At 39.9% G+C, this 19,689-nt stretch overlaps 2 protein-coding genes across 2 annotated transcripts; both read left to right on the top strand.

Moving 5' to 3' along the window:
- Nucleotides 1-275: 275 nt before the first annotated feature.
- arpp19b (cAMP-regulated phosphoprotein 19b) lies at nucleotides 276-2,291 on the top strand. Its single transcript, XM_038706319.1, has 3 exons — nucleotides 276-456; nucleotides 941-1,063; nucleotides 1,156-2,291. The coding sequence occupies exons 1-3, from the start codon at nucleotides 412-414 to the stop codon at nucleotides 1,324-1,326; spliced, it is 339 nt and encodes a 112-aa protein (XP_038562247.1). The 5' UTR covers nucleotides 276-411; the 3' UTR covers nucleotides 1,327-2,291.
- Nucleotides 2,292-3,791: 1,500 nt separating this feature from the next.
- LOC119893878 (unconventional myosin-Va-like) lies at nucleotides 3,792-19,435 on the top strand. The gene is made up of 40 exons (XM_038706257.1): nucleotides 3,792-4,010; nucleotides 4,382-4,492; nucleotides 5,083-5,254; nucleotides 5,520-5,664; nucleotides 5,759-5,915; nucleotides 6,003-6,146; nucleotides 6,532-6,613; nucleotides 6,744-6,851; nucleotides 6,979-7,085; nucleotides 7,222-7,487; nucleotides 7,581-7,662; nucleotides 7,750-7,890; nucleotides 8,032-8,157; nucleotides 8,948-9,031; nucleotides 9,268-9,393; nucleotides 9,647-9,744; nucleotides 9,858-9,944; nucleotides 10,058-10,166; nucleotides 10,278-10,489; nucleotides 10,591-10,747; nucleotides 11,599-11,838; nucleotides 11,989-12,237; nucleotides 12,767-12,860; nucleotides 12,951-13,093; nucleotides 13,400-13,513; nucleotides 14,170-14,304; nucleotides 14,418-14,474; nucleotides 14,660-14,887; nucleotides 15,013-15,080; nucleotides 15,167-15,241; nucleotides 15,328-15,526; nucleotides 15,813-15,906; nucleotides 16,010-16,153; nucleotides 16,252-16,406; nucleotides 16,484-16,573; nucleotides 16,669-16,819; nucleotides 16,918-17,197; nucleotides 18,321-18,495; nucleotides 18,583-18,663; nucleotides 18,758-19,435. The coding sequence occupies exons 1-40, from the start codon at nucleotides 3,984-3,986 to the stop codon at nucleotides 18,908-18,910; spliced, it is 5,466 nt and encodes a 1,821-aa protein (XP_038562185.1). The 5' UTR covers nucleotides 3,792-3,983; the 3' UTR covers nucleotides 18,911-19,435.
- The last annotated feature ends 254 nt before the right edge of the window (nucleotides 19,436-19,689 follow it).

Here is a 19,689-nt window from a genome sequence, read left to right on the forward strand (position 1 = left end):
TCATATTGGAAGACACTCGATTTTATAATTCCAACATATTAAAGATGTTATGCAGATGGAGATTTTGTGTTCGTGCACTTTCAAAGAATAAAGACGTGAATTAATAACTGAGCATATTCATATATTATCCAAATATACATTATAGAAGTACATTTATCAAAGCTTGACATAATATTTTTGATCCCAGTAGACAGTATATAAAGATAAATACAGTTCATTGTCCCAGTCTCTGTCACATCGGCATCTCTGGGATCGATTCACCGGCCTGTTGCTGGACAGGTTGTGCGTGACAGGCTGCTGCCCTCGCCCGCCTAGTCGCTGCCAGTACCACCTTTTCATGTTCTAGTGGAGCTGGTTGAACGGTCACATCCACAGCTTTGTGAGCAGAACAGGGATTCAATACACACAACTATGTCCGAGGAGGCTGACGGAACAAGGACTTCAGAGGAACAGCAGGTAAATTGTAGCGACGAACTGCAAATTTCAGTAGTTAGCCAGTGCTGCTAGCACGTCGAATCTGTTAAATTAGCAGGTAGCTAGTTAGCCTATAGCAATGCTATGATGCTACCGCCAAGTAATTAGCTACCAGCGTTTGTTGGTAAAAAAAAAAAAAAGGAAGAAAAAAACCCTGTTGTTTGGGGACCAAAGATTATGTTTCCACATCCCTTGTAAATTGATTGATAGCTTAACGTTAGCTATCATGCTAAGTTAAATGCAACATTTATGCTAGTGCAAACATCAGTTGGAGTTTCCTCATGGCGGCGTCTGCAAATTACGAAACAAATGGTATCCATACTAATGTTAGCTGTCACTACTGCTGTAGTCAGATTAAATATTGCTGTTTCATGCTAATGTCATGCAATTTTAACAAATTCCAGTTTTTCTCCCTCAAGTCAGCTGGGTGCATTTATCTTCCATACACTCGGTGCTCTTTCAACAGGAAATGGAGGACAAAGTAGTCAGTCCAGAGAAAGCAGAGGAGGCCAAACTGAAGGCCAGGTATCCTAATCTTGGAGCGAAACCTGGAGGCTCAGACCTACTCAGGAAAAGACTTCAGAAGGGGGTGCGTTTCATATCTAAACTTGGCTAGGTATTCATTTTGTACAGAATGTGTTTTACAATATTCTCACTTTACACTTTTTTTTGTTTGTCCAGCCCAAGTATTTTGATTCTGGTGACTACAACATGGCTAAGGCAAAAATGAAGAACAAACAGTTGCTATCAGCCCCAACAGAGAAGACTGAAATCACAGGGGGGCACATCCCGACACCACAGGACCTGCCTCAAAGAAAAACTTCAATTGTGGCCAGCAAGCTGGCAGGTTGATGGTTTTATGTTTTGTTACCATTCCAACTCCCACTGCATATCTACCTGCTGTTTAATTTTTTTTGTTGATTTCTCACCTTCATATGTATTATCTAAGAACAAGTTATGTACCAAGCCAAATTCTTGAGGGGGGAAAAAAAACAGACACTGAATTGGCAGTGACTTGAATACAAAAAAGTAGTAGCTGAAAATGTTTCTCAAGATCTTAAAAAAAGACTGAATAGTATCGATTTATGAACATGATATCACACTCCTTAATATGAATGGATGTTTGTGCTATCTTATTTTCACTTTTAAGGATATATGCCTCCACGCTGATTAAACAGTAGCTGAAGAGCCTTCACAGAGGATCTGTTTTCATCACCACAAATTAATGTTGTTCTATGTTACTATGTCAATAACAAAAACACTTACAAAATACTTACAAGTTATGACTACAGACAGAAGATATTATCGGTTTGCATTGATGTATGTGTAAAGTAAAGAGGACTCACCTGCTCATATGGAGGCATGTCTCTTTAAATAGTGAAAAGTGAAGTAATCCTGCTTTGTTTTTTTCTAATTGTGTCCCTTCCTCTCTCTGTAAAGCTGTTTGATTCTGTGCTTTCATAGTACTGAAGATTAGATCACACACACTTTGTAGCCACTTGTATTTTACTTCATGTTAGTGACATTGGTTCGCAAAGACTTGCTGCTCGTCTCCATCTCATCCTGACCTCTAAAATGGCCTTAAAAGTAACAAACTGTTGTTTCTCTTGAGCAATATTTGCTCCCTCGGTGAGAATCTTAGTTGTGAATTTTGCCTGACAATGTCCATCACTGTCTGACTGGAATCACTTAGGATTTTATGAGAAGAAACTCCCTTAACATGTCTGGAGTGTGCATGTGCATTTACCATGCAGTCACACTGTGCCATTTGTTTTGTAAATAAAATAGTTTTGCATAATATCTTACCAGTACACTTATTCAGTTGAATGTGTCCTTGATTTTATTTGTACACTCAGATGTTACTAAATAACAAAACTACATGTACTAAAGAGAGCCCAGTTTGTTGTACACAAGTAGAAGTCTAAGAGGATAAAAAATATGCATTCATCCATTGTGTCCTGGAGGAAGACAAGTGTGCCTGTTGGTGTATTTTCATAATATGTTAGCCAGTACTTATTAAAATATTCACATTAATATTGTTAAGGGGGGGTTCTCAAGGCTTACTAACTCAAAAATAAAGTCTACTTACTACAGTACTTGAGTGGGACCTTCTCCCAGCCAGCGAGGGAAGAGGGAATGTCTATCCAGTATTTAAAATTTTAAGGAGAAAAATTAAATGGTAAGGAAATGGGTAAACTATTTACATTTTAGTACTCAGGATAAACAACCCATAATTATATAATGTTTAAAGAAAAGGGAAATGGGACAAATGGATATTGTGAAAATGAGAGGTTAAATTTAAACTGACGTTAAAATTCACTAACTGAATCTAAAATTCATCTTATTTATGTTGGAGGGCTAAGATTTTTTTTCTTTTATCCTTATTGTAGTTGTTTCATAATAAACATAGCTAGGTATACTGCATGCTGGTTACCAACAAGTCTCAAAATGCATTTTTTTATACAGCAATACTAACGTTTTATGTTGGTGTATGTATGAAATTGTGATTAACTACAATGATGTTAAGTTCAGTCCTCTAACATCCCCTTTCCCTTTAAATTTTCAATCCTGGTAAAATTCTCATCAAGACATCATGACCAGTGTAAGAAAATTAGGCAATGTGGTGTGAATTTTCATCCCGTTATCAATGATGCAGATGTTGTATCATCGCAGTAATTTTGACCAGTGGCTGAATGCAACTAAGTATATTTAATTAACAACAAATCTGAGGTACTTGTTCTTTACCTGAGCATTGTGTTTTCATGCCACTTCTGCTACTTCACAAAAGTAAATTTGCGTTTGTCTCCACTACAATTATTTCCCAGCTTTAGTTTTTGCACACAAAACATATTGTGCTTAAAAAGAAATCATTTTATGTAAGATCTCTAACTACCCAAAAGTATATCCAAGTAGCCAACAGCTGAAACTACTGATTGAAGTTAATTGACAGAAAATTAATTGTCAACTATTTTGGTCAATCATTTAACAATGATTTAAAATGTTTTAATAGTTTTGAAGTCTGGACTATTGGTTGGACAAAACAATCATTGTGAAGATTTCACTTTGGGCCCTGGGTACCGGCATTTGTAACAATTTATTTTTACAAACCAGACAATGGAGTAAGTAAGATCTTGAATGCAGGACCTTTACCCGTGATGGAGTATTTTACAGATAGTACTAGTAGTAGGCTTCTTTTACTTTACTTTAACACCACCAGGTTTCTCTTCAGGCGGTGTGAGCCAGACGTTTTAATAAGGACTTTGAGTGTATTGGCCGCTGGGAGGCACGCAAAACCCACGAGAGCAAAACATGTCGGGGCCATAGACTGTCAGGGCACGCGCAGCTGAGTGACAACTGTTGAGCAGCAGTTGAATCCTCCTCCCGGCAGAACGCAGGAGAGGAGCTCGGAAGAGTTCGGGTTTTTGTGCTCTGAAAAGTCAATAAAATGCTTAAACGTGTCTCTGCGGGCAGAGAAAATTTCTGAGGGCTCACTGGGCGACTTGTAAGACATGGCAGCGTCTGAACTTTACTCTAAGGTAGGCTATGGATTGAATTAGTTTAAGTTAGGTTGTCCAGCTCATTCAATGGTTTTCTTAAGCTAACGTTAGTGAACTTTTCGTTAATTATATCTGTCAAAAATAGTGGTTTGCTAGCGACAGTCACGTTTAGGTGTTTACTGAACAACTTTTAGGGTTTTCAAATCTCAATTTATTGTTTTTTTATGTCTGACACCTAAAATACCCCGTGTCCATCTACGTTACGCATGACTGCTGTCTGCTAAATTCAAGTAAAGTAAAGCAACGCTGCCATCTTTTTGCATGTCACTTCTGTTTTGCTGTAGTTTTGTAAAATACTGTGTTACTGTAAGAGCTGTGGCTCTGACCCGGTTTCCCCCCTTGTCCATCAGTATGCCCGTGTATGGCTCCCAGATGCAGCAGAAGTGTGGAAGTCAGCAGAGCTTATCAAAGATTACACTCCTGGCGACCTGACGCTGACTCTGCAGCTGGAGGATGGCACGGTGAGACAAGCAAATGACACACACACAGTGAGAGGCACTGAGGTGGAAATGGGCGTGTGATGTTCTGTCAGAGAGCCATACACACATTTTTCTGCAAGAACACTGGCAATGGAGCCTCATAAATCTCTTGTGTGCTGTGGGATTATTCAAGACAGCTGTGATGTTTGGTAAATGCACATAGATTCTCAGCAACACAAACACTTTGTGCCTCTTTATGCAGCTCTGCACAGCTTTGAATACAAGAAGCCAGTATAATTTCTAGGGTTCAAAATTGATGGACTGATCGATGGAAATGTATAAACTGTGTGGCTGAAATTTTTTGGCTCATCGCTGTTGCTACCTGCAGCTGTGATGTCAAGTTTGGGCATGCACTTCTGGTATGGAAATGAGGCCTAAGAATTATCATGAGTGAACATGAACAAGGCAAGCACAGTGTTTGCTAGTTAGCTCCAACGTGAAGTAGAAGTGATGCTAAGATTTTTTTGCTTAACCATCTATTTTTGCTTTTTTTCCAGTGGTGGTCCTAACTTCAGTAGTTTTCTTAATGCTCATACTTAGGTACTTACAGCTAACTTCTTGTGTCTTTCTAGGTAGTGGAACACAAAATCGACCCCCGAACCAACAACCTGCCACCACTAAGAAACCCTAACATCCTAGTGGGGGAAAATGACCTCACAGCTCTCAGTTACCTCCACGAGCCTGCAGTGCTACACAACCTTAAAGTGCGCTTTATCGACTCCAGGTTGATTTACACTTACTGTGGTAATGAGCTTCATCTCCTCTGACTCACACTATCACTATAGACTTTGGAGCCCAGCTCACTGGACACTCTGACATAATCTACAGTACATTATGCTGAATGTGGCACACTGCTCTTAAAGGAGCACACGCTAAAGTGAATTTTGGATAGATAATGTATACAAAACGATTACATTCAGGGTGCACTGTTCATTAATTTGAATCCATGTCAGATAACATGCACGGCCATTGTTTCAGTAGAGTGAATTTTTCTTCATGTGGTAATTAGGAATTGTCCTGGTTGCCATTAATCCTTATGAGAGCCTGCCCTTCTATGAACCTGACATCATCAAAGCCTACAGTGGGCAGAACATGGGAGACATGGACCCCCATATATTTGCAGTAGCAGAGGAAGCATACAAACAGATGGCCAGGTTTGAAATTAAATCTTAATTTCCTTTTATGCTGATACTCTAAATACGTTTAAACTGATATTTGGTTTGGATCTCTTCCCATATTGTCGCACAGAGATGAAAGAAACCAGTCCATCATAGTAAGTGGTGAATCGGGAGCTGGCAAAACTGTCTCTGCTAAGTACGCTATGCGTTACTTTGCCACAGTCAGCAGCTCCTCTGGTGAGGCCAATGTTGAGGAGAGAGTCCTTGCCTCCAACCCCATCATGGAGGTAACATTTAATACTACAGGGAAAAAATTATTAGTAAAATTATGAAAAGACAGAGGTTACTGAGAGCCTTCTATGTGTTTCTTTTAGGCCCTTGGGAATGCCAAGACAACAAGGAATGACAATAGCAGTCGCTTTGGGAAGTACATTGAGATTGGGTTTGACAAGAAGCATTGTATAATTGGGGCTAACATGAGAACCTACTTACTGGAAAAGTCTAGAGTTGTGTTTCAGGTAAATTTCACTGGTATGGATTAAACCTGCATGTATTTAGGTGACTACCTACTTAAAATGTAGCTCTGTACATCTTCTCTTTTTCTCATTGCAGGTAAATGATTTAAAACACTCACTCCCGTGCATGTAACATGTAGCATGTGTATATCTCCGCAACATAATAACAAACAACATAAACCGAGCACAGTTAAACCTTGCTCTTGACTCAGAAAGATGGCCACATATTGGGTTTTATTATCTAACTTTCATGATTTCATTTTAAGTCTGGGTTTAGCAATGTGCTGGCAGTTCATGCATGCACCTACAGTTCAGCTTTACTGAATGTATTTGCAGTACTTGTGCAATTTACCTGGTTCCCATTTTACATCTGGTTGCACTACTTTAGGCCCATGGAGAAAGGAACTACCATATATTCTACCAGCTGTGTGCCTCTTCACATTTACCAGAGTTTAAAGCCTTCAAGTTAGGTATGAGAGTCACTAAAAGATCAACTGTCATTTGAGGAGGATTTAGAAACAGTTAAAAACATTAAGTTGCAACAGCAGTTCTAACAGAGAATCTAATTAGTAAAATTTTGTTTATGAATAATGTTTGAAGGTTGCGCAGATGACTTCCACTGTACTAACCAGGGTCAGAGCCCAGTCATAGATGGAGTGAATGATGCCAAAGAAATGCGCAACACCAGGCGGGCTTTCTCCCTGTTAGGTTAGTGTTGGTTACATTTCAGTACGGTTTGCTTTTACATGTTGAATTTACAGTACTGTACATACACATGTTTTGTTTCTGGGTCGCCTGAGATGATTGATAATCATTTATTCTATTTTCATTGTAGGGATTAATGAAAGTGATCAAATGGCAATTTACCAAATTGTGGCAGCTATTCTCCATCTTAGCAATGTGGATGTGAAAGATCAGTCATCAGACAGAAGCAGCATCTTGGTAAACACTGATTACCCTTGGACACAACAAAAGAGTATCTTGTGTTGTATTTTGGATTCATTGTGTGTCTGAATGTTGTATTGAGGATGTGTAGATCTTTACATGTATAAGATCATTGTTATTCATGTGTTTGCAGCCAGATGATGTCAACCTGATGGTGTTTTGTGAGTTGATGGGGGTACCCTGTGAAGAAATGGCCCACTGGTTATGTCACAGGAAACTCAAGACGACCACAGAAACTTTTGTCAAGTCTTTCTCCAAAATGAATGCAGTCAATGGCCGAGATGCCTTAGCCAAACACATCTATGCCAGACTCTTCAGCTGGATTGTGGGCAGTATTAACTGTGCCTTAAAATCTACAGTGAAACAACACTCGTTCATTGGTGTACTCGACATTTACGGGTATGTTTTCATCTCCGGGTGTGTGGTTTTTCCATTTGTATTCCCTGGATGACCAGACATGTTGTTTTAATTTAAACATGTGCTTTTGTTAAGGTTTGAAACATTTGATGTCAACAGCTTTGAACAGTTTTGCATCAATTATGCCAATGAGAAGCTACAACAACAGTTCAACCTGGTATGCGTCTTTTCCTGCTGAATGTGTTTAGTTTGTAGTCAAAACATACAGTACACATAAATCATGTTCAGCTATCACTCCCTCCAGCATGTCTTCAAACTGGAGCAAGAGGAGTACATGAAAGAGGAGATCCCTTGGACATTGATTGACTTCTACGATAACCAGCCGTGCATTAATCTCATCGAGGCCAAGCTGGGTATCCTGGACCTTCTGGATGAGGAATGCAAGGTAAAATGCCAGTTTTATTTTATTTTTAAACCAAAATTCTGTTGAACTACTTTCCACCAATGGAATCTCCACCACGCCATATTTGGAGGTTATGAGTAAGGCCATGACTAACTTATGTGTCAGCTCTTCCTCTTTCCATAGATGCCCAAAGGCTCTGATGACACATGGGCCCAGAAACTGTACAACACCCTCCTGAAGCAAAATGCTCACTTTGATAAACCCAGGTTATCAAATACAGCTTTCATCATCCACCACTTTGCTGACAAGGTAAAACACAGTTGTATGTCATATGCTGAGGAGAGATTGTGTCTCAGTGGTCAGCAGATGGATGGATGAATGACTCATGTTTTCCTATCAAGAATACCAAGAGGCTCAAGTGTGAAATTGTAATAACTTTGTCTGCTAAATGTACCTTAACCTCAAGTGTTTGGTGATTCTATTAGAGCAGCACTTATCGCTATAAACAGATATCTGTATATGAATGCAGAATCTGTAGACAAGGGACAAGATTTTGGTATCAGAAGTGTTCTGGTTAGTTGTCTGTAGTCTAAGTCATGTAGTCCGGTGGTATTAACCAATCAAGTTTGACCTGGCTTTGGTTGCACAGTTTGTGTGGAGAGTAAAAAAAGGCGGAACGCATTGGCCTTAATGCAATCTCAGAATCCATCAGCTACCATCGGACATAAATTTAGCTCTTTATCAATCTCAGCCCTTCAGATTAGCTTTATATTAGCTTTTAAAAAATTGGTCTGCATTTAATTCATCACCAGACAATAGCCAATGGGTTCTGATATTCCTAATCAGATTGTAAACAATTACTGGCATACGGAAGAGGAAGTCTTTGCCCGGATATCTGGTATCCGGATATCCGCTGGCTACATTGGAAGCCCTAAAACATTGGCCATTGCCCCCATAGGCTAAATCATCATCAGATGATAGCCGATGGGTTTCCGAGTTTGGAGCAGTACTACTCAGTCTACTTCAGACTCTGAATGATGAATATGAACTTTACTCTTTGAGTTAAAGAACACTGTGTGACCTGATCCTTTGTGCCTAGGTGGAGTACCAGTGTCAAGGTTTCCTGGAGAAAAACAAGGACACTGTCAATGAGGAGCAGATAAATGTGCTGAAAAGGAGCAAGGTGAACAGTTTATAAATAGTTTATTATATTTTCACATCCATGTCTCTCTCAGTTAGGCAGTCTTTGTGGCTGTCAAAGATATTAAATGTCAACACCTCCTCCCTGTGGGCACACACCCTAGAATTGTTCAACCACAACTATTGGAGGAAATGCACTCACTTTTTCAATTTCAGATTGAAAACACTGCCATCTGCTGTTTAATAATAACTTTGTATTTTTTTCTGTGATCTTTTCAGGTTGATTTGCTGCTGAAGCTGTTTGAGGATGACGACAAGGCAACAAGTTCTACTAGCAAAAATACCAGTGTCGTTGGAAGGGCTGGTCAGGCTCAGAGGGATAATAAGAAGACTGTTGGACTGCAGGTACGAGCATAAAGAGCAGGCAACATTTGGTTTGTCGTACAGTTAACATTTCTCATCGTCATGAAAAACCTTGGGGTAGAATGCATCATCTAAAAACAATTATGTGGTTTTGGAAAATTATATTTTAATGTTTTCCTCGGCTGGTCAGGTTTAGTTGCTTTTAAGGAAATAAATAACTTAATAATTTTTAAGTGATTATCAATCAAAATATGATGTTTTTTACAATTGATTTAATTCCATACCTTTTACTCAGTTTCGACAGTCTCTGCATTTGCTGATGGACACACTAAATGCTACAACTCCTCACTACGTACGCTGCATCAAGCCAAATGACCAAAAAGCTTCATTCACGTGAGGATGATGATTTCACTGTACTGTTTCACACAATTATCTGCAACAAGCACACATGAACGAATAGTACACTCGTCTTTGTAACTGGCGTATGTATGTTATCTTTCATAAAGCTTGGACCCTGTGAGGGCAGTGCAGCAGCTTCGAGCCTGTGGCATCCTCGAGACAATCCGGATCTCAGCAGCGGGCTTCCCATCTAGGTAGCATATCAGCAACAGCATCTGAACCAGAGTACACGACCACGGGCTGTTGGACCCATAAATATATGTTTATAATACATATCCAACTTGACTTATTTATATGAATATTGTAGATGGACCTATCAGGAATTCTTCAATCGTTATCGGGTCCTGATGAAGCAAAAGGACGTGCTTCCTGATAGAAAACAAACCTGCAAAAACCTCCTGGAAAAACTTATAAGGGTATGGGTATTGTGTAAAAGCGTTCCCATAATGTAAATAACAAAATTAAAGTTATTTTCACTGACCCTCTAAAATATTACACATTATTATATTTGCCTGTTATGTTCCTAGGACCACGATAAGTATCAGTTTGGCAAAACCAAGATCTTCTTCAGGGCGGGTCAGGTGGCTTACCTGGAGAAGCTGCGTTCTGACAAGCTGCGTATGGCTTGTGTCCGCATCCAGAAGACTATCCGCTGCTGGCTGGCTCGCAAAAAGTACTTGAGGATGAGGGAATCTGCTGTCACCATACAGAGACATGTACGGGGTCACCAGGCACGCTGGTGAGTGGAGACGTTAAACAACAGCAGAATAAGAAGGAAGGGTTATCAACGCCTAGCTGCTCTAGCATATTTCCTATATGTTTTGTTTTTTCTCCTGTCAGTTATGTGAAGTTCCTGCGAAGAACCAGAGCAGCTGTTGTCATTCAGCGGAATGTACGTATGTGGGTGACCAGGAGACGCTACCAGCAACAGCGCTCTGCAGCTATCACTATTCAGTGCTTCTTGAGGGTCTACATGGCTAAAAAGCAGTACTACAAGGTAATCTTGCTAAAGACGTTGAGACAGTAAATGCATATTATTCCTACGAAGGTCTTCTTTTACTGTAAGTCAAAATGAGATTATTTTCCAAAAAGTAACATCAGCCTTGATTTTAGCTTGCCTGCTGAGTATTTGCGGGTGTTTGTTTTTAGTTTGAAAGGGTTTTAAAGGGAATTATTTTCCAAGTAGATAGTTGAATACTATAATAAAAAAAACAGGTGCCAGGAATTGGTGCCCCTTATAATATGGAAAATTTCCCAGCTCAAAGGAAGCACAGATGTGCCAAGTTCCGGTGGTAACATTGTTGAGGCAGTGAGGCCTTAGCTGCACACAGAATACACCAGATTGTTTTGCACTTCCTAAAACTTTATTGCTGTTTAGGGTTCTTAATCTTAAAGTAATATTAATAGAGACTGACAATATTTGTAATTTGCTGACCTCATTTACACTCTTAAATAAAAAGTATAGAACAAACATTTTAATTGGAATTACATTGCTAGGCAACAGCTTGGGTCCATGTTTACTTTCAGCTGATGTCATTGACACACTCTGCAACAGGAAATCAGCTGCAACATTTTGAATGTTTGCATTTAAAACTGTGAATTGGTCAGGCAACAGTTATGTTATGTAGCACTGAAACATGTGGTGTTAATGCAATTTATTTTATAAAAAATGTGTATAAAGTATAATAATAGAAAAGAATACAATCATCAAGTTGAAGAAAAAATCCAAAATGTTGTACACAAAGCACCTGGATTTTCACCATACCTCTTCTTAACACTAAACGCAGGTCTTTTCATTACCATTTCACTTATTAACTTGACATCATATATTTCTTTTTATTTTCACAGTTGATGTTTGAGCAAAAGGCTGTGGTCATCCAGAAATGGGTGAAAGGCTGGCTGGCTAGACAGTATTATAAACGCACCGTGGCAGCTATCATCCTGCTGCAGAGCTGTGTACGCCGCATAAGGGCCAAGAAGGAATTAAAGAAGCTGAAAGTGGAGGCGCGCTCTGTGGAGCACTTCAAGAAGCTCAACATTGGCATGGAGAACAAGATTTTGCAGTTGCAGCACAAGATAAATGAGCAGGTAAGCATGGATATCTAGTTTTGTTTGTGTTAGGCAGTTGTTTATTCTGAAATCTACCATAAGAAAAAGAAACAGTTTGTGGAGAAATATTGGGTCATTGGGAGCTGTTGTATCACATGCACAGCATGTGTGTGTGTTCTCCCCCCGCAGCATAAAGAAAACAGAGAGCTCAGTGAGAGGCTGAATGTGGTGGAGAAGACCTGGACTGTAGAGAGAGAAAAAAAGAGCAGAGAGATTGAAGACCTACGTAGATCAGAGCAAGAGGCAAGAGCCAAGGCAGAGACTCTTCCCTCATTGCTGGAGCAACTCTCCTTCCTTCAGCATGAGCTGGAAAACACCAGCAGAGAGAAACAAGACCTGGAAGAGCAGACAAAGATCTACAAGGAGCAGACGGAACAAGTAAGCCTACAACACTTCATCTAAATGTATCCAACTCGAGTGCCTGGCAACTTAACTAGAATGTTCTACATGGCGCTCTTTCTTTAATGATCCTGAATGGTAATAGGTAGGATTAATGACATAGCATTGGTGGTGATACTTTCGTTTGCGTTTGCTTCTACTGCCGGCTGTGTGATCTCATTACTTTCTGCTGCTTTAAGTTGCATGCTCATTTGTTTATAGACTTTTAAGTTTGCTTGTCTATATCTATATTGTCTATATCTATATGTCTATATAATATTCAAGAAAGAACAAAATAGTCTTATATTTGGACTTAAAGTGTCATAAACCAACTATGGTGGCCAATGGAGTATAATGATAGAATTTACTGGTAAATATTTGAGTTACAGAAGGACATAATGAAATGCTAAATGGCAATTCATGAAATTAGAACATTATTTGCTCACTTTTGTTAGTTTATAGAACCTTAAGCCTTAATGAAAATTACTAAAGACGAAGAACGCATGATTTTGTCCTCTCTCACAATCAGGTGGTGGAAGAGCTTAATATGAAGAACAGCTTGTTGAGCAGCGAGAAAGATGAACTGAACAAACTAATCCTGGATCAAGCCCAACTGTTAACAGGTACTGAGCAGTTCACCTCAAACAACCACAGTCCTTAAGTAATGGCTGCATTTAGGATTAATAAATAAACCAAAATGATTTTTTCCCCAGATATTAAAACTAACGTCATGAATACAGAACAGATGGAGAAAGACTTGGCTGAAGAGCGCACTCGCTACCAAAGTCTGCTGAGTGAACACCTGCATCTGGAGGAGCGGCATAGAGACCTGATGGAAGAGATGAATCTAAGCATTGTGAGGAACACTTTGTTTGGCATCACAGTGTTGAAATTGTAACAGTAGTTATCATTGTATCATGTTGAGAAGTTGTGCTAAACGTTTGACAGGGTGATAATGGCTTAGAGAGTACACAGAAACCAGTTACCTGACCAACCGAATATAACTACAAATTATATGTATGTATGAGTGCATATATGTGACATTAGAAAATGTTTTCTCGTGTTTGGAACAAGTTTAGGTCTGGCTGCTTAGTCCTTCAGTAATGTGTGTGTTTTTTGTTTTTTTTTGTTTTTGTTTTTTTTCTTCTCTACCTGTAACCAGAGCTCAAGCAAATCTGGTCACAAGAAGACAGACTCCAACTATAGCAGTAATTCATCTGAGTTTAGTCAGAGCTTAGGCTCTACTGAGGGAGAAGACAGCTCGGTACAAACAGAGGTAATGCAGAAAACTACACAATGTCACAGTGCATATCTGAATTGCCTGAAAGTGTTATTCTGCCAAAAATGTATGCATCCTGTGTACACTTAAAGTGGTGGCTATAAAACATTAGGATTTTCTTTTTGACAAAGAGTAGCTGCTGTGTGGTATAAACACAATTCGTTACAAGGAACTCTAGGTTTCATGGTGGAAAAACGTTTGCCATGGTGGGACAAAATGGTGTCATCTGCTAACTACTAACTTAAGCAGCTTTACTGATGTGTCAGTTACAGTGTTGACATTCTCACGATAAAATGATTGCTGTGAATAGTCAGATTACAAGGTGTATGATTGGTTACGAGATTTTCCTAATTACCTGGAATTATATAATTTCTTTCATAGTAAGGTTGCTATTGAGAAAGATATATATGGCAGCCTACAGCAAACATTTTATTAGTGCCATAGGAAAAGGAGGGAAATAGAGGCGCTTCCTTATGTGTGTTGATATTGGAGGTAATGAATTTACAGAGCACCTACAAGGAACTAGATTCTTGCTCCTTGGAACAGTTGTGGGGAAAAATGTCTGGCCTTGTCTGTGTTTTAATCCTATTAGTGCAGCATTCTAGATAGTTTGTGAAGGGATTCAACAACCAGTGCCTGCTCTGTTTTGTTAGGACAAGACCCAGTTGACAGTGGACCTGCCAGTCCTTCTGAAGCTCCAAAGAAAAGTTAAGGAACTGGAGCAGGAAAAACAGTCACTATGGCAGCAGCTGGATAAGAGAGAAGAAGCCCAACAGGAAAAGGCAAAAGTATGGACTTAAACATCAGTCATGTTTCTTAATAGAGACAGAGGAGTTATATCAATAAGTGATTAGTTATTTTTTGGTTGATATTTATGTCGTGTGTATATTCTTTTAAAAAGCAGGTGGAGGAGCAGAGAACTGTTGGCAGAGCAGAACTGGACCTGGAAACACTAAAGGTATGACTTGGTCAGGTCCAGAAAAGAGATGTCCACAAAGAGTCATCATATTAATATACCTTTAAACAGTTTTCTATTCTAACTCACATTTGCATTGAAATACTCAACAATCAATAGAAACAAACCAATGCAATCCATTTGTAGCTGTTTAATTTGTTTATGTTTCTCTAAACGCCTTAATGCAGCGGCAAGAACTGGAGTCAGAGAACAAGAAGTTGAAGCAGGATCTAAATGAGCTGCGGAAGTCTCTGACCAATGAGAGTAGTAAACTTGCGCCCCCTGCCCCCGGCTCTAAACCCTACAACATACTGCTGGAGCAACTCAGTTCTTCAAATGAGGAGCTGGAGATGCGAAAGGAGGAAGTGCTGCTCCTCCGGTCACACATGGTCCGCCAAGAGGCTCTTAAACATAAGGTGAGAAACAACATTACATTGTTACATGAATTCCATTTAAGTGTTTTATTCACTGTTTTGCATGTAATGCAACAGACATCTGACAATGCCTAGATATAATTTATCCTGTATGAACTGACCTCTAGGACTCTGCACTCGGGGGAGGTGTGAAATTAGATCTTAGTGACAGTCCCTCATTTCAAAATGTTGGCAGGTGAGTCCACGTGTTTCCCACTCCAGTTTAAGTCCATCATGTGCTATAGTTAAGTGTTATTTAAATTGTGTGATGCTGTTCCTCAGGTCCGCTGACATCCATACACTGAATGAAGATGGAGAGCTGTGGCTGGCTTATGAAGGCTTGAAAGAGACCAATAGGTAATGAAATAAAATTGTGTAGTAGGATGGTACATATGAGCATGTTCATGCCATATGGAACTGAATGCTATCCCTCCATCCTCCAGACTTCTGGAGTGCCAGATGCAGGAGCACGAACGTGTTAACAATGAGAAGTGTAAGAAGCTGCTGGAGGAGGTGAACAAGTTGAAGAAAGAAAAGGAGCAACAGCAGAAGCTGCTGGCCCAGAGCCTCAGCTTGCCCGAAGGTGCCCGCATTGGGGCGAGCCTGAACCACGAGATCACACGTCTTACAAATGAGAACCTGGTGGGTCCAGACTGTCAGATATGTCACTCTACTTTTTACCGATGACTTGTTATTATATTAATGCAGAGCTACTTCAAAATAAACAGTTAGATGTCTTTGTCTAATGTTGAATCTGTACCTTTGAAAAGTTGAAATGATTTAAGATTTTTTAAGAGTTTCCACAAGGGAAAAATTATTCTTACCATGTTGCTATTTACAGATCTTTCAAATTCACTGTAAAAGTGAACACTTCTGTGCTGTGTATAAAAGTTTGGTATTCACACTAATCAAGTATGTTTAATTTTAGGAACTCCTGGAGCAGCAAGAGAAACAAGACAAAACCATACGCAAGTTGAAAAAACAACTTAAACTTTACGTAAAGAAAGTTGAAGACTTTGAAGGTAATCGCATGGCATTGACTGTGTTCATATGGTTTATTTTCTGGAGGACATAAACACAGCATTCATCCTGTGATTCCTCATATTGTGTCTCTTTCATGTTAAGCGAGTGCTCAACAGAAGAATAACGCCCCTGTGATGAACGCTCCTGTCAGAGCGGTGAACATCACCCGCAAGGAGAAAGAGTACCAGGGCATGTTGGAATACAGGCAGGGTGACGAGAGCCGCTTGCTTAAGAATGTGGTCACAGGCATGTTAAACCTGTTTTGTTCAAGCACATAATTCTCTCATAGATGGAAGAGATGCAGTATTTGTGGATTTTGCCTTGAAATGTTGTAATCTTCTCAGATCTGAAGCCTCGTGGTGTAGCAGTGAGCTTCATTCCCGGGCTTCCGGCTTACATCATCTTCATGTGCTTGCGATATGCTGACATTGTGAATGATGATCAGAGAGTCAGCACTCTGCTCAATTCCACCATCAGCAGCATCAAAGGGGTCATTAAGGTGTAGTATATTGCTTTGATCTGTGTAAAGAAAGTGATTGGTGTTTTATGTTGAATTAATTTTGACACTTTCTATAGAGGAGAGGGGATGATTTTGAGGTAGTGTCCTTCTGGCTGGCCAACACGTGCAGATTAATGCACTGTCTGAAGCAGTACAGTGGAGATGAGGTAAGCTCAGAAAGGCTTTGATGACAGAGTTAAGTTTACAGTTGTACATATTCCATATTCAACCTGGATGTCTGTACAACATCTTTATGCTGTAGGTTGTCATGACGCAGAACACTGCCAAGCAGAATGAGCACTGCTTGACCAACTTTGAACTGTCAGAGTATCAGCAGGTTTTTGGTGACCTGGCCATCCAGATTTACCGTCAGCTCATCAAATGCGTGGAGGACATCCTGCAGCCCCTGATTGGTGAGGGGACGTAATCGCACCATATGCAATAGCTAACATTAGAAGCCTGACCATAATAGGACGGCATGAAATTTATTTTCCCTCAACTTGTGTCTTAGTGGCAAGTATGCTGGAGCATGAGGCCATCCAGGGTGTTTTAGGGTCCAAACCGACAGGCCTGAGGAAGAGAAGCACCAGTTTCCCACAGGGGGCTGTTACAGTGGAAGCCCTCCTGCAGCGTCTTGGTCTCTTCCACACCACCATGTGTCAGCATGGGATGGACTCAGACCTCATTAAACAGGTGGTCAAGCAGCAGTTTTACATCATCTGTGCGGTCACACTCAACCACCTGCTGCTGCGCAAGGACATGTGCTCCTGGAGTAAAGGCCTGCAGATCAGGTACAGCAGTCATTTGCCAGTAGTTATTACACTTTATGCAATGAAACATGAGAGGGACAGAAGCATATGGATCGAGGTAAATCGAATCTTGCCTACATCGAGCAAGCTTTATCGGGTATTATCTCAGACAGCTGCTGGTGTGATTGTTATAAAACCTGCAGACGATTATGCATCTTCATAGATGGGTTTCTGGGCAACGCCATCACTGAGATGCGAGCACAACTAGGGGGCAGAAAGCAGCTTAGTCTTCGTGGCTTATCAGTTTATACGGCATATCTAGCAGCAGTGTTGGGCAAATTACTCACAAATTAGTATTGTGGCGTTGAAGATCTTATTCTGATGGAGATAATATTTTAAACTAAAGAAACCTCAGATAATGTGTTAAATGATTAGGCTTAATAAAAACACCAGGCACAGGGTTTATGTTTAGTGTTTTATTTGGTAAATAGTTTTATTGAACAACAGCAAAGTTACATTAAGCACAGAAAAAAAAATTAACGTTTTTATTTAAGCCTGTCAACAAATAGGTCTCTTTGTCCCATCTCATGCTCTCCCTCCAATCCTCCAGATACACTACTGTCTGTTACTATAGACAGGGTACAAAAATAATTTAAAAAATCTGCTGTAAATAAATAAATCCCTTTTATGTACTGGAAGTGCAATAAACCTGTAGGCAGAGCTTCTCAGTGCACGTTATTTTCTCACGATTCATAAAAGGCATCGGGTCAGAGGAATGCCTTAAGAGAGGCTGGTTCCAGTTTGATGTGTTAATTCAGAATTTGATGTTTTTTAATTTGTTTTCTCATATCATTTCATTTATAGAATATTTGATTTCAAGACAATATTAAGGACTAGAAGCAGGTTTGAAATTTGGTTATGATGCACAAACATTTACAGCACGCAGGGTTTCGCAGACACATAAATACACACACTGTGATAGAACAACTGGATCATGGACAGTGAATGACATCTTGTCCATTTATATTTGATTAACTGCTACAATAGCAGTAAATTGTTTTCTTTGTCAACATCCACCATACTCTGGTTTCACAGAACAGCTGTCAGGTTGTGAGACAGTACCTTGGTTCAGTCTGAATTGTTTGTCCGTCGCCTCTGGTTTCAGGTACAATGTCTGGCAGTTGGAGGAGTGGCTGGCGGAGAAGGATCTGGCATGCTGCGGTGCAAAGGAGACTCTGGAGCCTCTCGTACAGGCTGCACAGCTTCTACAGACCAAGAAGAAGACTGAGGCAGACGCCCAAGCTATTTGCACCATGTGCACCGCCCTCACCACAGCACAGGTCCATCATCAGTAAATGTTCAGCCTTCTTAATCTGTAGACATGGTGTGTTGCTAGTGCATCTGTCATTGTTTGTTTGTGTCAGCAGATTTTGAAAGTGTTGACCTTGTACACCCCAGTCATCGAATTTGAAGAGCGAGTGCCGACAACATTCATCACAACTATTAAAGTGAGTAGCTATGTGGACAGTGCAGTGCTCTTTTATACTCGGTGTTTAGTAATACTATATCAAACTTTTTTTGAAACTATATCTGCTTTTTTAGAACCTTTTGAAAGACAGAGTTGAGTCGTCTACATTGATGATGGACACCAAGAAGATCTTTTCCATCACCCTCCCCTTCACATCCTCCTCAGTGGCTCTGGAAACCATCCAGATCCCTGCTAGCCTCAATCTGGGCTTCCTCACCCGCATCTAGACCAGTGACCTCTGACACTTACTCTTTGTTTTCTTAGTTCTGTTTACCAGAGTAAAAACACCTAAGACTGTTTTTATGCCAACGTTTGTACCAGTTGTAATGTTTTTGTTTACATGCATCTGTTTACAGTATTAGCTTCTCAGCACTACATAGCCAAAGAGGTAATAACTATATGATCAGTGAATCTGCAAAAAAGTATTTTAAAGGTCACGTTGCCACGTAATGAAATGCTCATACGGGTGTTGATAGTATTTTGTGTCTTTAATGCATTCAGGGGTATGAAATTTTACTTTTCACATCAAAACATCTGCAAATGATGACAATTTTCTAAATACTGGGATAGATAATAGCTTTATTTCTGTAACTTTATATTTCTGTAACTTCTAATGTCAGGCGATGGTATTACTGTCAGGACAAGTTGAACGAGCAGAAAATAATTCAAGTATGTATGTAACCAGTCTTAATGTTGTCGGCCATATTAAAGGCTGGCTTTAAAGTCAGATGGTTTAAATAAGTACTCAAAAACACTGCACAGAGTTTCACTACCTCAGGAGGGGTTGGAGGAGATGGATCATCTAGCTTTTCTTTGCCCCCAAGGAGTCCCCAAGAAAATGTACAAGATATTAATTATGTTTAGTATTATCTTTCTTGACACTTAACACAAGGTAAATTATACTGTACTCTAATTCTTATCTATTTGGGGGAAGAACTTTGGGAGAGACTTGACATGGAGTTTGGGGATCCTTGATTTTATTTGTATTCACCAAGCCATTCAGTTC

The sequence above is a fragment of the Micropterus salmoides genome, unplaced genomic scaffold, assembly GCF_014851395.1.
Source record: "Micropterus salmoides isolate LMB-PRFRI ecotype aquatic unplaced genomic scaffold, ASM1485139v1 Ms_hic_scaffold_8, whole genome shotgun sequence".
In the NCBI taxonomy this organism is placed as follows: Eukaryota; Metazoa; Chordata; class Actinopteri; order Centrarchiformes; family Centrarchidae; genus Micropterus; species Micropterus salmoides.

Excerpts from the sequence above, each read along its gene's own strand:
- arpp19b (XM_038706319.1), top strand. The coding sequence starts at position 412 with ATGTCCGAGGAGGCTGACGGAACAAGGACTTCAGAGGAACAGCAG. Across the intron at positions 457-940 it reads GGACTTCAGAGGAACAGCAG|GAAATGGAGGACAAAGTAGT; the intron begins GTAAATTGTAGC and ends CTCTTTCAACAG. Across the intron at positions 1,064-1,155 it reads GGAAAAGACTTCAGAAGGGG|CCCAAGTATTTTGATTCTGG; the intron begins GTGCGTTTCATA and ends TTGTTTGTCCAG.
- LOC119893878 (XM_038706257.1), top strand. The coding sequence starts at position 3,984 with ATGGCAGCGTCTGAACTTTACTCTAAG. Across the intron at positions 4,011-4,381 it reads CGTCTGAACTTTACTCTAAG|TATGCCCGTGTATGGCTCCC; the intron begins GTAGGCTATGGA and ends CTTGTCCATCAG. Across the intron at positions 9,945-10,057 it reads GCAGCGGGCTTCCCATCTAG|ATGGACCTATCAGGAATTCT; the intron begins GTAGCATATCAG and ends TGAATATTGTAG.